Source organism: Oryzias latipes, chromosome 6, assembly GCF_053564925.1.
Source record: "Oryzias latipes strain Hd-rR chromosome 6, Olatipes_Hd-rR_3.1".
NCBI classification, from domain to species: domain Eukaryota; kingdom Metazoa; phylum Chordata; class Actinopteri; order Beloniformes; family Adrianichthyidae; genus Oryzias; species Oryzias latipes.
Genome location: NC_136242.1, coordinates 6,075,796 through 6,097,045, shown reverse-complemented (window position 1 = coordinate 6,097,045; position 21,250 = coordinate 6,075,796). Strand labels below are relative to the sequence as shown.

At 45.3% G+C, this 21,250-nt stretch overlaps 1 protein-coding gene across 2 annotated transcripts in view; it reads left to right on the top strand.

The window, feature by feature from the left end:
- The window catches only part of lrp5 (low density lipoprotein receptor-related protein 5), a 55,876-nt gene that overhangs the window by 10,289 nt on the left and 24,337 nt on the right, over nt 1-21,250 (top strand). For both annotated transcript variants that reach the window (XM_078948322.1, XM_023955524.2), the window contains exons 2-11: nt 249-449; nt 2,202-2,418; nt 3,170-3,238; nt 3,915-4,043; nt 6,750-6,946; nt 8,005-8,136; nt 13,014-13,102; nt 13,189-13,407; nt 14,392-14,480; nt 15,072-15,243. In XM_078948322.1, coding sequence (XP_078804448.1) covers nt 2,372-2,418; nt 3,170-3,238; nt 3,915-4,043; nt 6,750-6,946; nt 8,005-8,136; nt 13,014-13,102; nt 13,189-13,407; nt 14,392-14,480; nt 15,072-15,243 — 1,143 coding nt within the window. In that variant the 5' untranslated portion in view covers nt 249-449; nt 2,202-2,371. The remainder of the gene's footprint in view (nt 1-248; nt 450-2,201; nt 2,419-3,169; nt 3,239-3,914; nt 4,044-6,749; nt 6,947-8,004; nt 8,137-13,013; nt 13,103-13,188; nt 13,408-14,391; nt 14,481-15,071; nt 15,244-21,250) is intronic.

Below are 21,250 nucleotides of genomic sequence, written 5' to 3'. Positions count from 1 at the left end.
CCTTCATGTTCTCTTGAGGAAAACAATCTGGAACCTGCTCAGAGGGGGTGAGATAGCAGGATGAACCCTTTTTTATTTAAGCTGATGTCAGAAAGGTTCGTTTCTCGCTGCTGTCTGGAGAACTGCACTCATTGATCCTTTAGACATGAAGCTTTCAGCCATGATCAGGGAGGAAGGGGCCATGTATGATAGCAGAAAATGACTTTCTCTGTGGGCTCTGAATGTTAAGGAGGATCTTTGTTTTCCAGGGTCTCCACTCCTTCTTTTTGCCAACCGGAGAGACGTCCGTCTGGTGGATGGAGAGGGCCCGCGCGGGGAGTCGGCCATCGTTGTTAGTGATTTGGAGGATGCAGCAGCTGTGGATTTCTTTTTTGCTGAGGGCCTGATATTTTGGACGGATGTCAGCGAGGAGGCCATCAAACAAACACGCTGGAATCAGTCATCTAACTGTAAGAAGTGCTTGCTGCTGAACTATTTCCACTGCAGATTAGAAACCAGTCTCCTTTGATTTTTGCGTCTGATCATTGATGGAAAACGTCTATTTCTCTCTGAAGCTACGTTCACACCAAACGCACTTCGCACGGCAGAAGGTCCGGCTCTAACGTTAAGTCAATGCACATCCGCCAGCAGGAGTCCTGCCGTGCAGGTTGAGTGTCTGGCGTGGCGCGTCTGTCTGACAGCAGCATGATTTGGGCGCAGCCAGAGTTAAAAAATCAAAAACTTTGCCAAGAACAACGCGCTTTTGGCACGTGACGCGTTCAGTGACACGATCAGCAGGTGGAGACCAAGTTCAATACGAGGGGAAGTTCTGACTTCTTAAGGCCCGTACACACCGGGACGAATATTCGCCAGGCGTTATTCGTCAGCGTTTTTCGCCACGTTTGTGGTGTTCACACCCAGGCGATTTTCGCTGACGATGAGCCGAGCGAACATGCAATTTCATTCCCTGACATTAGATGGCGCTTAATGTAAACAGAAATACTCCTGTACACAAGGTGGCGCTGCGGAACTTTACGCTTCTTAAAGTCGCTTTTCCCTCAGAAGAAGAGAGCAAGTATTTACGCGCTTGTCAGAATAATACAAAGAAAAACATGAATATTTCAAACACCAGTAGCTCCAACTGGTGATTGGTTCGGGGATATTTTAGAATGTCCGTCATTATTTGTTCGCGGCAGTGTAGATGCAACTCTGCGTCTATCTTCTTCGCTGGTATGTGTGCTCAGCAAGGCAGTTTTGTGTTTGAGCGCCCCCAAGTTGTGTTTTACTGTAACTCCAGAAGCTCCAGACACGTGTGCAAAAGCGGCATTCTCATTGGTCGAATAGATTTCGACGCGACGCGTCGAAAAAAAAAAACGAACCCGAGGCGTTTTTTAAAAAAGTGACGCTTTGACGCGTGGCGTTTTTTCGCCTCGGTGTGCACACTCACATTGGTGCCCTTTGTTTAGTCACGAGGCGTTAAACGTCGGCGAATATCGCGGGCGAAATTCGTCCCAGTGTGAAAAGGCCTTTAGGTTCTGCTATTTTCAGACACAGTTGTGTTTTTCACAAACCGTCTTCTGTCTTCGTCTGACGAAGTCAGTTATCAATGCAGACACTGAACTTTATTTATCTAACGAGGGAAACTCTGATCGTTGTCCTCCTGAACTTTAGAATATTTTTCTCATTTTTAAAGACAATACTAAAAAAGTCCTAATTTTATTCCTATTTTTTGGACCTCGGACTAATGCGGGGCAGCAAGAGGTCAAACTGGGTCACATTCGGAAACGCCACAGCGGCCGTCATTCAGACGCAGCTCCGGCTGCAGGGTCTGACCTAATCGTACTGGGACAGTCTCTGAATGATGTCATGAACACAAACATACAGACATGATTACTGAGACTTTTGTGTGTCTTCATGTCATTGTCAATGAGATGGACCCCGCTCTATATAGCGATAACTTTGGCGGTAGCTCCTCCCACATGCTTTTTGGACAAGCGTCGAGCAGCGCGTCGAGCAGCGCGTCCAACAGGCGGCCAACCCGTTGCATGAATCACAATGGGTGTGAACGTTTACATGAATCTCCTATCATTAAACCAAACTGCAGCGGGCGCTGATAGTTAGAGGTTTTCCTGCAGTGTCAGTTCATGGCTGTCCAAAAGCTGAAAATATGTGGAAAGGGGTTACCTTTCTGAAAACGTCTTTCTCCCTTTATCCATCCTCAGCACTGAAGGAGTCTCTGGGAACCGATCAGATCGTGGTGGTGCCGGGCTTGGACAGCCCCGATGGGCTCGCCTGCGACTGGTTGAGTAAAAAACTTTACTGGACGGATTCTGAGACCAACCGCATTGAGGTGGCAAACCTTAATGGCACCTCCAGGAAGGTCCTGTTCTGGATGGACTTGGACCAGCCCAGGGCAATTGCCCTCAACCCTGCACAACGGTACACACTTGCACACACACACTCACACACACACTCACATACTGTAGCACTGAGAGACAACCTTAATTCAGTGACTGGCGTATTCAAACGGGGAACTTTCAATGCTACAAGCACCATTGCTAATAGAACCAACTACAAAACCATTTTTCTACATGAGGTATTAAGAAAATGATTCATTTAATAAATCTGAATTTAATTTGTAAGCAGGGACACAAACTGATGAACAGTTTTATTAAATGAGGAAATGAATAAATTTATTTAAAATAAGAAATTCAAAAACAATTTTTAGCTGCTTTAAAATTCCCAACATCCCCTGCAGCCTCAGGCTCCCCATCCAGAACCTGTCCAGTATAGACGCCTCACAACTCTGCCGTCCTGCAGGGACTCTGAAAATGTGCTCGTTATCAGGAAGTGAAGCAGAAGGTTCAAGTTAATGTTCTGCTCTAAAGCTGAACGCCCCCAACCTTTGAGTTTAGAGCTGTTAATTAAACTTTAACAGGGCTTTGTCAAGCCAGACATGCTGCTGAGGCACACGACGGTTGAAACTGTCTTTCTGCTCGTTATTTGCGCCTTCATTGTGGGTCATCCGCCTCCACTGTCAGACACAGGTGAGGAAGGCGGCTGATATTAAGGCACCATCTTCCACCGTAGTCTGTTCACAAATAAACTCCATTGTTGATTATCTTTTAAGCATTTCGTTAGCTGTGCATTCCTTTGAAATGATCCTCTTTGGTGCTGGGACTCTCTTCAGATACATGTACTGGACGGACTGGGGGGAGGAGCCAAGGATTGAGCGTGCCGGCATGGACGGCAGCAGAAGGTACGGCGGCTGAACAACCTTCCTCACGTTTGACCTGTCCTTCAGAAACGGTCCTATCCTCTGAGCTCATTGAAGATCTCTGCTCCAACGGACACACAACCACAACAGACGCACAACTGTAGTCAGACTGTGATGTGGTGCACTTATGTGCAAACGTCAGCATTCGAGGAGGATGGCACCATAAAGCTGCTAAGTCTTTAATGACGGGACAAACTTGGCCAAAACGAGCGTTTTGCAGTATATGACATGGTCATAAGATTGTTATACAATGTGTGTGTGTGTGTGTGTGTGTGTGTGTGTGTGTGTAAGCATGCATGTTTACATGCAATGCATTTTCCTTACAAAGATCAAGATTTTCAAAATAGTTCTGGGCTCCAAAGGTCTTTTTCAAAGAAAAATGTTATGATTTCTGTTCTATATTTGCACATTTATCGTGTGTGAAGTGTGTCGGCCTCAGTTACCTTCAAACCAAACAGGAACTAAGAACCAGGAGTTCTCCACTGACTTAGGTAATGACGATAAGAGCGTAAGAGGAAGCCACTACATAAAGACCAACAGACCAGTGAATAAGAAACCAGGAAACACAGCGGGATGGGGTTAGAACCCCGCCAGATAGAACCCCAACACAAAAACACTCTTGTTTGTGACTCTTGGCTGTTTGTGTTTGTCCTACCAGAGAGGTGATTGTTAATGAAGACATTTTCTGGCCAAATGGTCTCACTGTTGACCTGGAGGAGCAGAAACTGTACTGGGCCGATGCCAAGCTGAGCTTCATCCACAGAGCCAACCTGGATGGATCTGCACGGTATGATATGACCACACAACAGAATGAGGGCGGGGCCTCTTGGGTCACCTGAGACAGGATGAGTGTAATGCAAGAACATTTTTATCTGTGTGGCCTCCTTGGAATGATTTGGGTTGAATTGGACTTTTTTGTATAGCACCCTGTAAACTGAGGCTTTTTCCCACCATTTAAAGTGGACGCTCTTAGTGCCATGCACCTGTACCGCGGGCAGCTGGGTTATGGGTTGTCCGTCCCCATGGAGAGTCATGGAGAAGGGGTAGAAAAAAATGTCCATGAACATTTTCACTCTACAGGTTCACCGAGCGGTCTATGACATTGATATTTGGTGTGGGCCACCTGCATGCCTCGCACGGGTTTGCCCAAATTTACCCACAGACAGCCCGTACCAGTGGCTTAGGCGGTTGAGCAGGTCGGCCAATGATCGAAGGGTCAGTGGTTCGATCCCCGCTCCCCCCACTGAATTGTCGTTGTGTCCTTGGGCAAGACACTTCCCCCTCCCTGCCTCCAGTGTGGCTCTACTGGTGTGTGAGTGTATGAATGTCCGTTTTTAAGTCTGGTCGCAAGCTCTACGTAGAAACCAGCCCTTCATTCAGCTCAACCGGTTGAACATTTTCACGCTGAATGGCAGCGACGCAGCACTCTGACCAATCGGGGACTCGGTAGTATCTTATGGGTGGGGTTCGCTTCGACGTTGACAGCCCTAGTTGTGACTAAGGTCTAAGAAATCAAAAAACAGTACCGCTGGTAAAGGTTGTATCTGTGGAGAAAGAGCAGAGCTGAAATGCGTGAAAAAGGACTTTGCAGTTGAACAGAAAGCGTTGATGGTCTGAAGAAGGCTGCTGCCTGGACTGAGGGCGGGGGTCACTGTGCACGATGCTGGATGCTGCGTGAGTTCAGGTGGGTTGCTGTTCAGGTGACCCCTCTTCAGGCCAGTGTCAGGACTTTCAGTCAAAAGCAGCAGCTTCAGGAGGTCAGTGCAGAGATCTGAAGAGTGTCCTTTAGACTGATTCAACATGAGATGCAGCAACATTCTGGATCATCTGTTGGGACTTGGTTCTGGAGGCTCTTAGTCCTGTTACAGGATCCTTGTAGGACTCAAGCCCAGAGAGGGTCTGAACAAAGAGGAACGGGAAGGTCTGATCATTGCATATGTTTGAATGAGAACCAGTGTGGACCAGCTTTGTGTACAAGGATGTAGAAAAGCACTGATCAAGTTAAGAGCTTCAACTTTAACCCGGTAACTGACTAGTTCCTGACTAGTCAGTTGATTTCTTTTCACAATAAGGTGACATACAAATCACTCATGATCTTTGTTTAGTCACACCAGGGACCCAGTGCCCCCCTGCTTGACACTCAGCATTAGGGGGTTGGATGGGGGGCTTAAACCACCAAATGGCTCCTGAGCGCGGCAGGGGAGGGGTCAAATGCGGAGAACCAATGTCACTCACCTAGGAGCTAGTGGGACTTTAACTGTAACTTTACATGAAGTTTACATTTTGTATGCACATACACACACACACACACACATATGTTGTTTGCACATGCAACACTTCTGCAGTCTGCATGTACGGACTTGAAGCTAGAACTGCAAAATACTTGGAAAGGATCAAGACTCAGAATGACTAGATTGAGAGTTCTGTCAGGAATCTAGGTTCAATTGAAACACTTTTGTTTACAACTTCCTACCTGGAGAGGAGGTTTCTGAGGCAAACTCTGTGTGTGTCTGCACGCTCCAAAGCAGTTCAACAGTTTGGGGGGGGGGGGGGGGGGGGCGCGCACTCGTCTGCTTTTGTGATCATCTGAGGCTGCAGCTTTAAAGTCCCAGCCGGAGAAGGTTTGGTTTGATTCAGGTCGCAGCCCCGATGGCTGAAGCTCACCTTTTTGTGACTGAATTGTGCAACAGAGTCTAGTGAAAGTAAAGTTCACTGGGGGGGAGGGGGGGGTTCTTAGATCATGCAGTGAATTTTTACCATTTGTTTTCTGAAGAATCGGCTCACATGAACAAAGCGGAGTGGAGCTAACACATCTGGAAGTAATGAACATTTTTCTCTCTTTTTCCACCTTGAACCCCGCTCACGTCTGCTTTTACACTTTACATACACACACACTCACTCACACATACACACCTACACACACTCACACATCCACACACACACACACAAATCCAGCAATAGTGATGATTGATGAATTTAGTTCCTGGAGTGTTGATATTCCAAATACTAGCTTCCTTTGACCCTGCATGCATGCGATTGTGCATGTGAGTGTACACGTGTGCGTGCAAATGCATTTTCCTCTCTGCAAACAGTCGTCAGCCCTCTCTGCTGAGTGACACAAACCTCTGTGTGTTTTATGGATGTGCAGTGAAAGTGTAGACCTCGGCTGAAGCCAGGCGCCAAACTATGCTGGGAGTTCAGGGACTCGGCTGGCTTTTCTGGTTTTCAATTCATAACGTTTTTTCTGTTGTTTTCTGGTCAGATGAAGCTCAAAAACGTAATCCATCAAATCCAAAATGAAACCTTTTTTCTTATCTTTTCAAACACTGACTGTAGCACTGAATCCCATTCAAAGGGATCCATTCTAAAGATGGGCTACGATCTGTCTGGCCTCCAGCTCCCTCACAAAGAAGAAGCTCTTAGGCAGACCTCAGCCTGCTTGTGTTGTGGGCCGCTGCTGTGGTTCTGAAGCTGCCTGCGTTTGCTCCTGCAGTGAGGCTGTGGTGGAGGGCACCCTGACGCATCCTTTTGCTCTGACGCTGTCAAACGAGACTCTGTTCTGGACCGACTGGCAGACCCATTCCATCCACGCCTGCAACAAACACCGAGGAGACAAAACCAGAGAGATCCTGGGTGGGATTTACTCTCCAATGGGCATCCAGGTTCTGGAGTCATACCGACAGCCTTACAGTGAGTTGAATGTTTCATCTTCCTACTGTATGTATTAGGACCAAAGTGTTTTTACCATCACTAGATGCTGAGGTTTAGGCTGTGAGAGCTGCTAATAGATGTGCTAGAGTTCATTCAGCCCCTAACGAGAGCCTCTCTAGGAGCATGAACAGCAGACCAAGCAGAAGAATGGAAGGATAAAGGTGTAGTTACCCATGGCACCTTTTACACATGGGCCAGCAGTTTTCGTTTAAAGGTTAGGGTTTCAAACCCATCACAATGTGTCCCTATTAGCTGTTTGTGGTGGGCGTGGCCTCAGGTCTGTGCCAGTGACCACCCACACCTCCACACTCAATACTCCTAAGCTGCAGAAGCCTCACTGACTGGAAGACATCAGTGGGCCAATGGCCTTCAGGCATCCACACGCCGCGCAAAACATAGAACGGCTAGCTCAGGCGTTAGAGAAGGTACTGGTTTTCCTCTGTGTTGAAATCATTTTTACAGAGAAGTAATTCACACAGGTGCTCACAGTTCAGCGTTTCAGTCTGTTGTGCACAGATTTTAGATGCAGCCGTTCATAGATGTCTTTGAGTCACCATGCAACTGAGATCAAGTCCCCATTTGTGTCCCTGAAAGCAAAGGTCAGGATGTTTTTCTGCCAAATCCTTCTCTGTTCTCGGCCTGTCCTGGGTTTAGTCCATCCAGGACAGGTACATCTGTACTTGTGTGTACAGATCTGCAGTCCTGTCTGGATGTAACTCTGCAGGGATCTGCTGTGCCTTTTGCTGTCAAATAAAAGCACATGTGTTTATCAAAACTGATTTGTGGTCCTCATCATGATTAAGGCTTGGAAACACAGGAAACTCGAAATACCAAAAAGTACACAGACCTAAATTGAAAAATGTCACTGATTTCAAATTGTTGCATTTGGTCCCAAAATTAAAGCAGTTTTTCTTTTCTTTTAAATATTGACATTTCTTTAAAGGAAAATGGATCCCTGATACTGCTTTCATGTCTTCATGTTGACAAGTTTAACATCATAAGCCCCCCCCCCCTTGCTTCCTGCTCTGTGGTTGCAGTCCGGACCCCCTGCAGTGACAACAATGGAGGCTGCAGTCATCTCTGCTTGCTCTCACCAGTGCCCCCTTTCTACAGCTGCACCTGCCCTACAGGGGTCCAGCTCAGAGCTGACGGAAAGACGTGCAAGCCAGGTATGGATCCTGAAGCCGCACGGGTAATCCCCTGTTAACCACCTGTCCAGAACAATTTCTGCTAAAAAAGAACGGACATTAAAGCACAGATTGATCAACTTTGCTGATTGTTCCATCCATGGTCACCGTCACAAGAAGGCGTGACATGTTTGTGTGTCTTCATACCAGCAGAAACAGCTGCTGATTCATGAAAAATCCTTTCATTCTACCAGTTCAGGCTGCTGTTTTGTCCAAACACGTCCAGCTTCATTGACTTTTATTGTAAAAATGTAATGAGATCAAACTTGGATAAATTTAATTAAAGTTCACACTTTATTACCAAAGGTATTCTCTCCCCCATCCAAAGGATCAGCATCAGGTGTCCTAATCACCTGGCCTGGCCACAGGTGTATACAATCAAGCAGTCAGGCTTTTGGACTGTTTTTACAAACATTTGTGAAAGAATGTTCCGCTCTCAGTGAATTCCAGTGTGGAACTGTCACAGGAGGTCACCTGTGCAACAAATCCAGAGGTGAAACGTCCTAAATCTTCCACAGTCAGCTGTCAGCTCTATCAGAACAACATGGAAGAGTTTGGGAGCAACAGCAACTCGGCCACCAAGTGGTCGACCATGTAAACCGATGGAGAGGGGTCAGAGGATGCTGAAGCTCATAGTGAGAAAAGAGTGAGGCCGACTTTCTGCAGTCAGTTGCTACAGAGCTTAGCCCAAGTCCAGCACGCAGAGAGCTTCGTGGAATGGGTTTCCACGGCGGAGCAGCTCCTTCCATCCACACATCACCAAGTGCAACACAAAGCGTCTGATGCAGCGGTGTAAAGCACGCCACCACTGGACTCTAGAGCAGTGGAGACGCCTTCTCTGGAGCGATGAATCTGGAATGACATCTGGAAATCTGATAGACGAGTCTGGGTTTAGGGGGTTGCCAGAAAAACTGTACATTTGGGGCTGCATTGTGCCGAGTGAGAAATTTGGTGGAGGAGGAATTATGGTGTGGGCTGGTTTTTCAGGACTTGGGCTTTGGCCCCTTAGTTCCAGTGAAAGGAGCTCTGAATGGTTCAAGATACCAATTCCATGCTCCCAACCTTGCTGGAGCAGTTTGGAGCAGCTCTTCCTTTTCCAACATGACTGTTTGCCAGTTCACATAGCACGGCCCGTAAAGACATTGTTGGTTAAAAGCGTATACTTCCTCGAAGGCCCAAAGCACTTCACAGTTTCATTAACACATTAACATTGGCGAATGTTCACACTGCCAAACAATGGCACCAACATTCCACCAGCTCGGTGAGGTGGGCTTCAACATATGGGCGGGCAAGGCAGGAATTGAACCTGTAATCCTCCGATCAGAGGTCGACCGCCCTACTCCTGCCGCACAGCCGCCCACATGGATGACAGATTTAAAAATAACTGGACTGGCCTGCACAGAGTCCTGGCCTGAACCCCAAAGATCACCTTTGGGATGAAGGAGAGCACAGACTGGGATCCAGGCCTTCTCCACCAACATCAGTGTGTGACCTCACCAATGACCTTTTGGAAGAATGGTCTACAATTGAGTGGAGACTTTTGGTAATGTAGAGGATCTCACAGGGAGAAATTCACTTGTCATAGCAGCTCAAAGAAAAAAAACTGATAACAGGAATTACTGCTCACCAAATATCAGTTCAAACGCACAAAAAAGTAAATAGGGAGCAGATGTCTGCACACGCCAAATGACCTCAGTCACTTCAGCAGGTGGAGGCCACTTTGCCCCCTCCTGTACAGGTCATCAGCGTAGTGGGACCAGTTTAGTTTGTTGTTGAGGTGAAGGAACTTGGTACTTGAAACAACCATGGTAATGTCACTTCCCTGGACGTTCAGCGGTGCGTGGGCCGCCGTTCTCCATCTTTGGGGGCAAGTCACTGGAGAACGGGCAGAATGAAAATGTGTCTCCATCCCTATGACTGGACCTGGGCCTGGGGGTGGGGGTGGGGGTTGGAGGTGGATCCGTCTGTAGTTTGATGCTCTGGATTAAAGCTGTAGGGGCAATTCTTTTTGTCATGTTGTGAGGAGTGGGAAGTTCAATTTCCTCATATTTTTGTGGTGGTGATGCTTCAGCTGGACAGAAGGGTCAGAATTAGGGATGTGTCCGATGACAGGGTGGGGGATGTACAACAGATCTGTGTGTCAGAAACAGAATGAATTCCCACGATGCTGAGACAATGGAGCCTTATTCCTCCAGCAGCAGCAGCAGTGCTGTAAGCTTTGCGTGTGTCTGTTTGGCTGTTGTGTGAATATATTAAATGTGAATGGAGCACGCCAACCAATTGCCCACCCACTGCAGACAATAAAACAACAATGCTGCATTGTGTCAGCAGCAGTTTGTGTGGCCGTGTGCCTTTGTGTCTGTGCTTCTAATTTGTTTTGCTTGGCTAGTTAAATTGAAGGCGTTTGTTGTTGTGCTGCCTCCAGACCGTGTGCGTGTGTGTGCACGAGTCAGTGTTCCTCAAGCATCTCAGAATGAAGTCTAGGGTGGTTGAAGAGTGAACTCCTCCCCCCAGATACTGTTATGACGAGAACAGTGGAACAGCTGGTTCTGGAAGCTCCAGTGGAAGAAGAAATGGTCACTGCATGTCTCTGCCTCTGTTTTGGACAGGGACTTGGTGTTCTGCATGACTGCATCATGGGGGAGAGAACAACATTTGATTAAAGCTGCAAGCATCGAGGCCCCAGCTGCAGCCGTTGGTGAAAATGTGTTACCACCACAGTCTTATGAACACACCTGAAGCCACGGTGTACAATGTCTGACTAATTAACCCAGGTCAAATCAATGAATCTCTCTGAATCGATATAAGTTTACTAGATCAATAATCCATCCATAAAAGTAAAGATCGATCTCTTATGCCCTTCCTTTTCTGGTGACCTTACTCATATAACAGCAGTAAAGCCAAAGTCTGCTAGCTTAATGCTAATGCATAATGGAATTTCCCATAGGGTGGCTAATGCTAACGCTCGTTAAACATACGCTGCTGACTAAATACTCAGCTTTATTTAATCACAGGCAGGAATTTTCCAAACTCTTAATGAAACATATTTTTAAAAGTAACCATTTGTGGTCTAAAGCACTGTTTTTTAACCCTTTTTGAACCAAGGCACACTTTATCTTTGACAAAAATCCCGCGGCACACCAGCATCCCAAAAAAAAAAAAAAAAACGAGAAACTCCTAGTCTGTATTGATCTACAGTCCCTCCATGATCTCAGATGCGTTTTGGTGATAATTGTGTCAGAAAAAGCTGGACGTTGCAGGTGTTTTTCTAAAAGATGTAATAAAAGTTAAGTTAAAAGATTTAAAAACTGTTTGATGTGTGTTCGTTGTGGTTTCAAGACGTTTAACCAAGAAACGCTGAGACGCTGTCACTTTAATCCAATGCATCATGGGAGATGTAGTGCACAGCAGCCGATCGCAGACAGACTAGCGTCTCTGAGCTTCATTTTTTTGTTCACTTGTTCCACGGTCTGACACCGGATTCTGTGGAAAGCTACAGCGCTAAAGACGAGCTTTAGCTGGTATTTTTGTTGGAACTGAGACTTTATGAGCAGAATCAGAACAAGGAAGTGAAGACTTTAACCACTTCTGATTGGTCAGACTGATGACGTGTGATTAAGCCTCCAAGAATGATTGGTGGAGACAGTTAAAGGGGCGGGACTTTTCCGAAAACAGAGCTGAAGCTACGGCTAAATCACTGTACCGTCATTCTAATCAAAGTGTCTTCAATAGAATCAAATAAAAACAAAGAAAAAAGTATTTTATGATCTTTCATATTCCTAACTCCTCAGTGTTTTATCAGGGCCTGTTTGGATGAACACAGAGCTGATATCCTGGAGATGGGAAATGTTTTTAGATCAGTGAATGGGACATTAACCACGGCACACCTGACCATCTCCCATGGCACACTGAAAAACTCTGGTCTAAAGCACCGTTCTTTCCTTTCAAATCTTTTGGAATAAATTGTGATGCTACAGCATGAAACACCAAATGGAAATGCCCTCCAGGAGAGGGAGAACATTTAATTTTGTAACATTAGCTAGTTTAGAGCCTTTACAATGGTAATGATCTGCACTTTTTTGTTGGAGCTTCTCCGTTTGAGAAACCATGTAACACTGTATGGTGCTGGTTTATTATGTCACTAATACATTTGACAGCATGTGAACTGTATCAGAATAATAAGAATATCTTCAAAACATGTATAGATTGTTGAATTTCTATACAAATATGTCTTCGTGTGTAAATCATGTACATTCAAATTTGATTTTTAATCGAGTGGATCCACAAGAATCGTGCATCAATCCAGGCTCTGGTGCGTTGAATCAAATCCATTCAGAAATGATTGGTGTTGCCTAACCCTAGTATTCACCTGTACCTGGAAATATATCCACCAGAGCTGGTTTCTTCTGATGGTTCTCCTATTTTTTTTGTTTTTTTTGTTTTTTATTATTTTTTTTCTTTAATTGTGGATTTTTGCAGACTATCACATTTTGGCGGGCAGTCAGCAGCATTTAGGGGGCACTGCCCCCTTTGCCCGTACCCATGTCCAGCCGTGGTCATAATTAGACTTGATGAAGTTGGAGGTTTGTGACAGTAATTCTTTGATCACTTCAGCAGTTTACTGTTGTGCTAGAAACAATAGGAGTAGAAGAGAAACTCAGACAGCTCAGTGGAACCATTTTGAGGCTTTTTTGACCCCACCGATATTTATATCAACGATGACTACAACTAAAAAAAGCTGCAGACACAAAGTCCTGACTGGTTTTCAGTACTTCACAAAAAGGTGCTTTGGTAATGCCACCTCCAAGCAGCCAGACCTTCTTGTCATCTTCAATAGTGCCTTGGTCCTTCTCATTCAGGGGCGGAGCAGGTTCTGCTGCTCGCTCGACGGACGGACCTGAGGAGAATCTCACTTGACCTGCCAGACTTCACCGACATAGTGCTGCAGGTAAATTCTCACTTTGCAGCAGACTTTCTGTTGGCCTCTTGGGTCAAAGTTCAGCCTCCCTTCTCGCTGCTTCTTTGTTGTTGCAGGTTGATGGGATCCGCCATGCCATAGCTATAGACTATGACCCTGTTGAAGGGTATGTGTACTGGACAGATGATGAAGTTCGAGCCATCCGACGATCCCGTCTCGATGGCAGCAACGCCGTGATGCTGGTCACCACAGAAATTAACCACCCAGATGGCATCGCAGTGGATTGGGTGTCCAGAAACCTTTACTGGACTGACACTGGCACCGATCGCATTGAGGTAGAGTTAAAAATTGTGCTGTAGCAGGGAGGATCCAGACACCCCAGGAATGTTCACAGGAGGTTAGAGGGCTGGTTCAAGACAGTCCGTGTTTTCACAGCAGACTGTTGGTGATCCACAAGGGGCAGCACTGCAGACTACTGCATAAAGATGGATGTGGCTTTTATTTAAGCACTCTGCTGCGGCTCAATCACATCACTTTAAATAAATAAATCAAGCAAGCATAAAGAATTCACTGCAAATTAATAGAAAAGAATACAGGACTTTCAAAATAAAACAATACATGTGCAAATGTCATGTTTGTGTGATGTTGTGATCACAAAACACATGAGTGATGAGTGAGTCTGTACCTTACGACAATACATTAACCCTTTAACCCTTGTGCTATCCTATGGGGTCCAGATGACCCCACCCTTGCATTGAGGTGTTCTCCCTACCATGACAAAGGTGGAAAGATTTCATGTAATCCATGGACACCAGTGAAGATCACAAATCATTGAAGAAAAAAGGTTCAGGGCACTGTCTAATGGGTCTAGATGACCCAACTCCCAATGTTAAAGTGCCTAGGATAGCACAAGGGTTATGAACTGAGATGTACGTAAACGACTGTGAAGTCTTGCATATCACTGCAAGGCTGCTTTTCTCTGCTTCAGGATCCACTGGAGTTAGTTTCATTGTGTGAATAATGGAGCTAAAGCTCTGATGTTAAAGGGTAAACAGTTGTTTAAATGATAGAAAATAGCTATCTTTTTAAACGAAGATCTGTTGTTTTTCAGTACTATTTGATATCAAATCATACGTCGCGCAGTAAACTTTACAACCAGCTGACAAAGCATCACCTGCAAAGTTCTGTGTCAGACTTTTTACCGTCTCTCTGTCCTCCGTGGGTCATCACTGGTACTCAAAGGCAGCAGCTGACTATTGCTTAAAAAAATAAAATGGTTTCAATAATGTGAACAGATGTGTGCTCCATGTCATTTTCAGGTCACGAGGCTCAATGGGACCTCTCGGAAAATTCTGATTTCTGAGAACTTGGATGAACCCAGAGCCATCGTTCTGGATCCTGTGAATGGGTAAGTGGCATCGTTCACTCTGTCAGCTTGTTTTCTTTTTACGTTTGGTTAAGTATGTCCAAAAAAAATTAGTGTTATGACATAAAATGATGAATAATACATTTTACAACACAAAGTGAAAGAGCCCAAAACCTACTGAGTATTTAAAGTTAGAGTAATCTTTCACGGTTAAGGTTTGCTAAACTTTTATTTTTCAGTTAGTATAAAACAACTTAATAAACCATCAAAAACCAGTTTCATACGTTCTCCGTCTTGATCAACACTACGTAGTGTTTAGCAGGAATGACAGCATCTCTAGTCCAATTTCTCTTAAAATAACTTTTCGGTTGTCTCAAGTGACCCCAGCTCACTGAAAAAAATCCAATTTTCCCACAAATTGACTATCCTAGAACTGGTCAGGAAAAAGGATTGTAAATATTTTGGATGCAGCATGAAGGTTGGGGTCGGTCACTCCACCTTCAGAAACCTGCTGCATCTGTAAAGACGCTGTGGCAGTGTCTCAATCACACACGTTGGACTAGGACTTAGTGAATACTGCCTTTGTAGGACAGCAGAGTGTACTGCCTCTAATGAAACTGTGTCTGCTTTCAGTTACATGTTCTGGTCTGACTGGGGGGAGCGTCCCAAAATTGAGCGTGCCAACCTGGATGGAACAGACCGGCTGGTCCTGCTTAACACTTCTCTGGGCTGGCCCAATGGATTAGCTTTGGACTATGCTACAGGAAAGCTGTACTGGGGAGACGCAAAAACAGACAAAATAGAGGTAGGGGGCTTTATTAACAGTTTAAAGCTGCTTTGTGGTTCAGAGATGCCTGACAGGAGGAAACTCACAGAAAATTTGTAGTTTCAAGAAGGGACGTGATGGTGGTTGACCGAGTTTTACTCTCAAACTGTCTGATACGGAAGATTTAGACCCATGCTGGGTTGACAGCCTTAAAGTCTGGCGCTGACAGTCCATCCATCCAACATCCTTCCATCCATCCAACATCCATCCAACATCCATCCATATATCCATCCATCCATCCATCCATCCAACATCCTTCCATCCATCCAACATCCATCCAACATCCATCCATATATCCATCCATCCATCCATCCATCCAACATCCTTCCATCCATCCATCCAACATCCATCCATATATCCATCCATACATCCATCCATCCATCCAACATCCTTCCATCCATCCAACATCCATCCATCCATCCATCCATCCATCCAACATCCTTCCATCCATCCAACATCCATCCAACATCCATCCATATATCCATCCATCCATCCATCCAACATCCTTCCATCCATCCATCCAACATCCATCCATATATCCATCCATACATCCATCCATCCATCCAACATCCTTCCATCCATCCAACATCCTTCCATCCATCCAACATCCATCCATCCATCCATCCATCCATCCATCCAACATCCATCCAAGATCCTTTCATCCAACATCCATCCATCCATCCAACATCCATCCATCCATCCATCCATCCATCCATCCATCCAACATCCATCCATCCATCCAACATCCTTCCATCCATCCAACATCCATCCAAAATCCTTTCATCCAACATCCATCCATCCATCCAACATCCATCCATCCATCCAACATCCTTCCATCCATCCATCCATATATCCATACATCCATCCATCCATCCATCCATCCAACATCCTTCCATCCATCCAACATCCATCCATCCATCCATCCATCCATCCATCCATCCATCCAACATCCATCCAAGATCCTTTCATCCAACATCCATCCATCCATCCAACATCCATCCATCCATCCAACATCCTTCCATCCATCCATCCATCCATATATCCATCCATCCATCCATCCATCCAACATCCTTCCATCCATCCAACATCCATCCAACATCCATCCATATATCCATCCATCCATCCATCCATCCAACATCCTTCCATCCATCCATCCAACATCCATCCATATATCCATCCATACATCCATCCATCCATCCAACATCCTTCCATCCATCCAACATCCATCCATCCATCCATCCATATATCCATCCATCCATCCATCCATCCATCCATCCATCCATATATCCATCCATACATCCATCCATCCATCCAACATCCTTCCATCCATCCAACATCCATCCATCCATCCATCCATCCATCCATCCAACATCCTTCCATCCATCCAACATCCATCCAACATCCATCCATATATCCATCCATCCATCCATCCAACATCCTTCCATCCATCCATCCAACATCCATCCATATATCCATCCATACATCCATCCATCCATCCAACATCCTTCCATCCATCCAACATCCTTCCATCCATCCAACATCCATCCATCCATCCATCCATCCATCCATCCAACATCCATCCAAGATCCTTTCATCCAACATCCATCCATCCATCCAACATCCATCCATCCATCCATCCATCCATCCATCCATCCATCCAACATCCATCCATCCATCCAACATCCTTCCATCCATCCAACATCCATCCAAAATCCTTTCATCCAACATCCATCCATCCATCCAACATCCATCCAACATCCATCCAAGATCCTTTCATCCAACATCCATCCATCCATCCATATATCCATCCATCCATCCATCCATCCATCCATCCAACATCCTTCCATCCATCCATCCAACATCCATCCATATATCCATCCATACATCCATCCATCCATCCAACATCCTTCCATCCATCCATCCATATATCCATACATCCATCCATCCATCCATCCATCCAACATCCTTCCATCCATCCAACATCCATCCATCCATCCATCCATCCATCCAACATCCATCCAAGATCCTTTCATCCAACATCCATCCATCCATCCAACATCCATCCATCCATCCAACATCCTTCCATCCATCCATCCATCCATATATCCATCCATCCATCCATCCATCCAACATCCTTCCATCCATCCAACATCCATCCAACATCCATCCATATATCCATCCATCCATCCATCCATCCAACATCCTTCCATCCATCCATCCAACATCCATCCATATATCCATCCATACATCCATCCATCCATCCAACATCCTTCCATCCATCCAACATCCATCCAACATCCATCCATATATCCATCCATCCATCCATCCATCCATCCATCCAACATCCTTCCATCCATCCATCCAACATCCATCCATATATCCATCCATACATCCATCCATCCATCCAACATCCATCCATCCATCCAACATCCTTCCATCCATCCAACATCCATCCATCCATCCATCCATCCATCCATCCATCCATCCAACATCCATCCAAGATCCTTTCATCCAACATCCATCCATCCATCCAACATCCATCCATCCATCCAACATCCTTCCATCCATCCATCCATATATCCATCCATCCATCCATCCATCCATCCATCCAACATCCATCCATCCAACATCCATCCATCCATCCAACATCCATCCATCCATCCATCCATCCATCCATCCATCCATATATCCATCCCTCCCTCCCTCCCTCCCTCCCTCATCCATCCATCCATCCATCCATCCATCCATCCATCCATCCATCCATCCATCCATCCATCCATCCATCCATCCATCCATCCATCCATCCATCCATCCATCCATCCATCCATCCATCCATCCATCCATCCATCCATCCATCGAACATTCTTCCATCCATCCATCCGTCCATCCATCCATCCATCCAACATCCTTCCATCCATCCATCCGTCCATCCATCCATCCATCCAACATCCTTCCATCCATCAATCCATCCATCCGACATCCATCCATCCAACATCCATCCATCCAACATCCATCCATCCAACATCCATCCATCCAACATCCATCCATCCATCCAACATCCATCCATCCAACATCCATCCATCCATCTATCCATCCATCTAACATCCATCCATCCATCTAACATCCATCCATCCATCCATCCATCCAACATCCATCCATCCAACATCCATCCATCCATCCATCCAACATCCATCCATCCATCCATCCAACATCCATCCATCCATCCAACATCCAACCATCCATCCATATATCCATCCATCCGACCGTCCATCCATCCATCTATCCATCTATCCATCCATCCATCCATCCATCCATCCATCCATCTGGATGATCACATGACTTTATTCAAAGTCTTTCCACACATTAGACTGGAATGATGGACTGATCTGTTCTTGATGATGTCATCATGTGTGTTGTCTGCTGTGATGGACTTGGTTGTTTTTATGTTATAGTAAAATAAATCTACCGTGTCTCAATCAGAATGGTATCTTCCAATACAATTTTTGATTTATCTCATTTTGAAACCATTTTATAATGGTATAGGTCATAGGAATAGAAATCTATTGAGCGGTTTATGTGAATGTGGATGAAAACACTAAAATGCAAACCCTCTTTGCATTTTGCTTTGATTCTGTCACAGAATGAGCAGTGTTGAAGTAGAAAATGAAAAAGCATTTTGGAGAATTGATTTTTAAATGTAGTTTTGAGTCATTTCATGCAGTTACATTATACAAATGACAAAGCATTTCTGTTAATCCATTTTAATTGTCAAATTAGACATTTCTAATTTAATTTTGCTACACATTTACCAGAGAACTTTATGAAAATGAAATGTCAAATACCATTTTCATTATGGTTTGAATTAAGTGACAGAATGAGCGATGTTGAAGAAGAAAATGAAAAAGCATTTCTGGTATTGACTTTTATTTGTAACTATGAGACAGGAATGCTTCCATAAAAACCTGCCAAATTGGATTTGTGTGAGAAACTTGGACGACCTCAGCACACTAACTTAGGGTGGGGCCACAGGTACTCCCCCCAAACACTGAGGGTCATTTTAGCAGTTCTCCACCTGCCTTGGCCCTGTCAGAATCTGACACTTCCACCCCTTCATGCCCTCCTTCATCTGCCCTCTCTGTTTACTCCCAGCGGCTCTTTCCTCTGATCTGGCCGTCGTCGTCAGAGCTCCAGGATGGCTGTGGCACGCCTGCAGCTGAGCCACCATGTCTCATGAACACTGGCCTGTGTTAGCATATTTTCATGGCTGCATAGAAGGGCTGGGATGAGAGTTCAACAAAACAGTGAATGCCTGAGCTTTCTGGCTGAATGCTCACCAATTGAAAGCGGTGGCTGTCTGCTCTCCCTTCCTCCCACCCTCTGTCAGGTTGAAAGGACCCACCTCAAAGGGCTTCTCCCATAATTTAGGCTTGTTTTTATCCTGAAGAAAAGAAATTGCTGTTGGGGGAAAAGAAATGTCTTTCTCTCCTGGGTGTGGAATTGGGTTTTGTTTAGTGTTTCAAATGCACACACCCATGAAGCTGAATGGTGACTGGAAGAGTTTTATACCAGTGACAGAGATGTGGTTTCAAGGCAACTTAGGAAAACCAAATTGAGTCTGAATGTTTGAGTCTTTGCTCCTGAGTTGGTTTGACTGTTTCTTAAATCTTAATTGTATTGGCTCTGCTAGTTCCATTAAAGATGACTGATAAAGTGCTAGAGGTTTTTCTGGGGTCTACGCTTACCTGTTACTCTGTACCTATCTGCATTGGAGGGCGGTTGTTCTCCTCGCCAAACGTCTTCCTGTTCAGCTCTAACATTCTTTGGAAACAACCTTTGGCACAGAGCGGATTCTTTTCTTCCCTCCTACAGTAGGTGGCAGGATTTACGCTTATGGCACAGGTGTGTTGAAAAATGCAGGGTGTTTTGAATTCCACTCTGTGTTGTAAAGCAGAATTTTGCTGGCATCTTGGACTGTGTTGTACACAGAGACATTTTGAGGGTGTTATTTAATGGGCGTCATAACTTTAGACGATTGCGCCTCGGCATGTTTAGTGAACAGAGCAGATCCAGACTGTGCCCTGTTCATCTGAAACCTTCATTTAAATGTTTTTAACTTGTCCTGTCCAACAGCTGAGCAGAGCTGAAGGCCTCTTGTGTTGGACAGATTTTACTGTTTATGAATCTTAAGATAAGATAAGACTTTTATTTATCCCACGATGGGGAAATTCTTTTGTCTGAAGCAGCAAGACAGAGTATATTTGTATAAACCCCTTTTGTCTTTGAGGCTAAGCTTTATTTATAATAATTATATTTATATGTTTTTCCTAGTTGGACCGGACGGAAAAGGAAAGGATGGGGAGAGAGAAAGTGGGATGTTAGAGATGATTATAGGGGGTTAAGATGGGGGAGATTGAGGGGGCGGGGGGGGCAGTCGATAATACAGAGTCGGAACATAAGAGTGTCATCAGTAAATTGCATAACTTGGTTCTCACATATACACACCAACAACAGTTTGGCTTGACTTGCCACTTTTAGGCATGTGGGGGAGTTTGACCCAATCAAAGTAAAGCGTGCTCTGCAGCCGGCCTTGTGTCCGAGCACACAACCGTGCCACACATGCAAAGCAGCAACACCCTGCAGACTGAAGGCAAACGTACTCCGGTACGGTACAGAAAGCCTGATACTCCTGTGGCTGTGAGGGTTTTTGTGTGTCACAACACATTTCCTCGTGTGTTTCTTTGAGTTTGTGTTTTTGTGTGTTTTTCTTTGTGTGACCCTGTTTGTGTTTGGGTGTGTTTGGTTTGTACTCCCACACTCAGGACTTTTCAGACAAAAGCGCAGTATCGTCTGAAGACTTGGGTAAAGGTGAGGAAGGCTGGGTGAAGCCAGGCTGGGCTGTGGACGGTTCTGACTTATCTCGTTTCCAGGACGTTAACCTTTTTTGGCGCGATGATGGGTTGGAAAAATCCTGCATTGCGTGATTTAG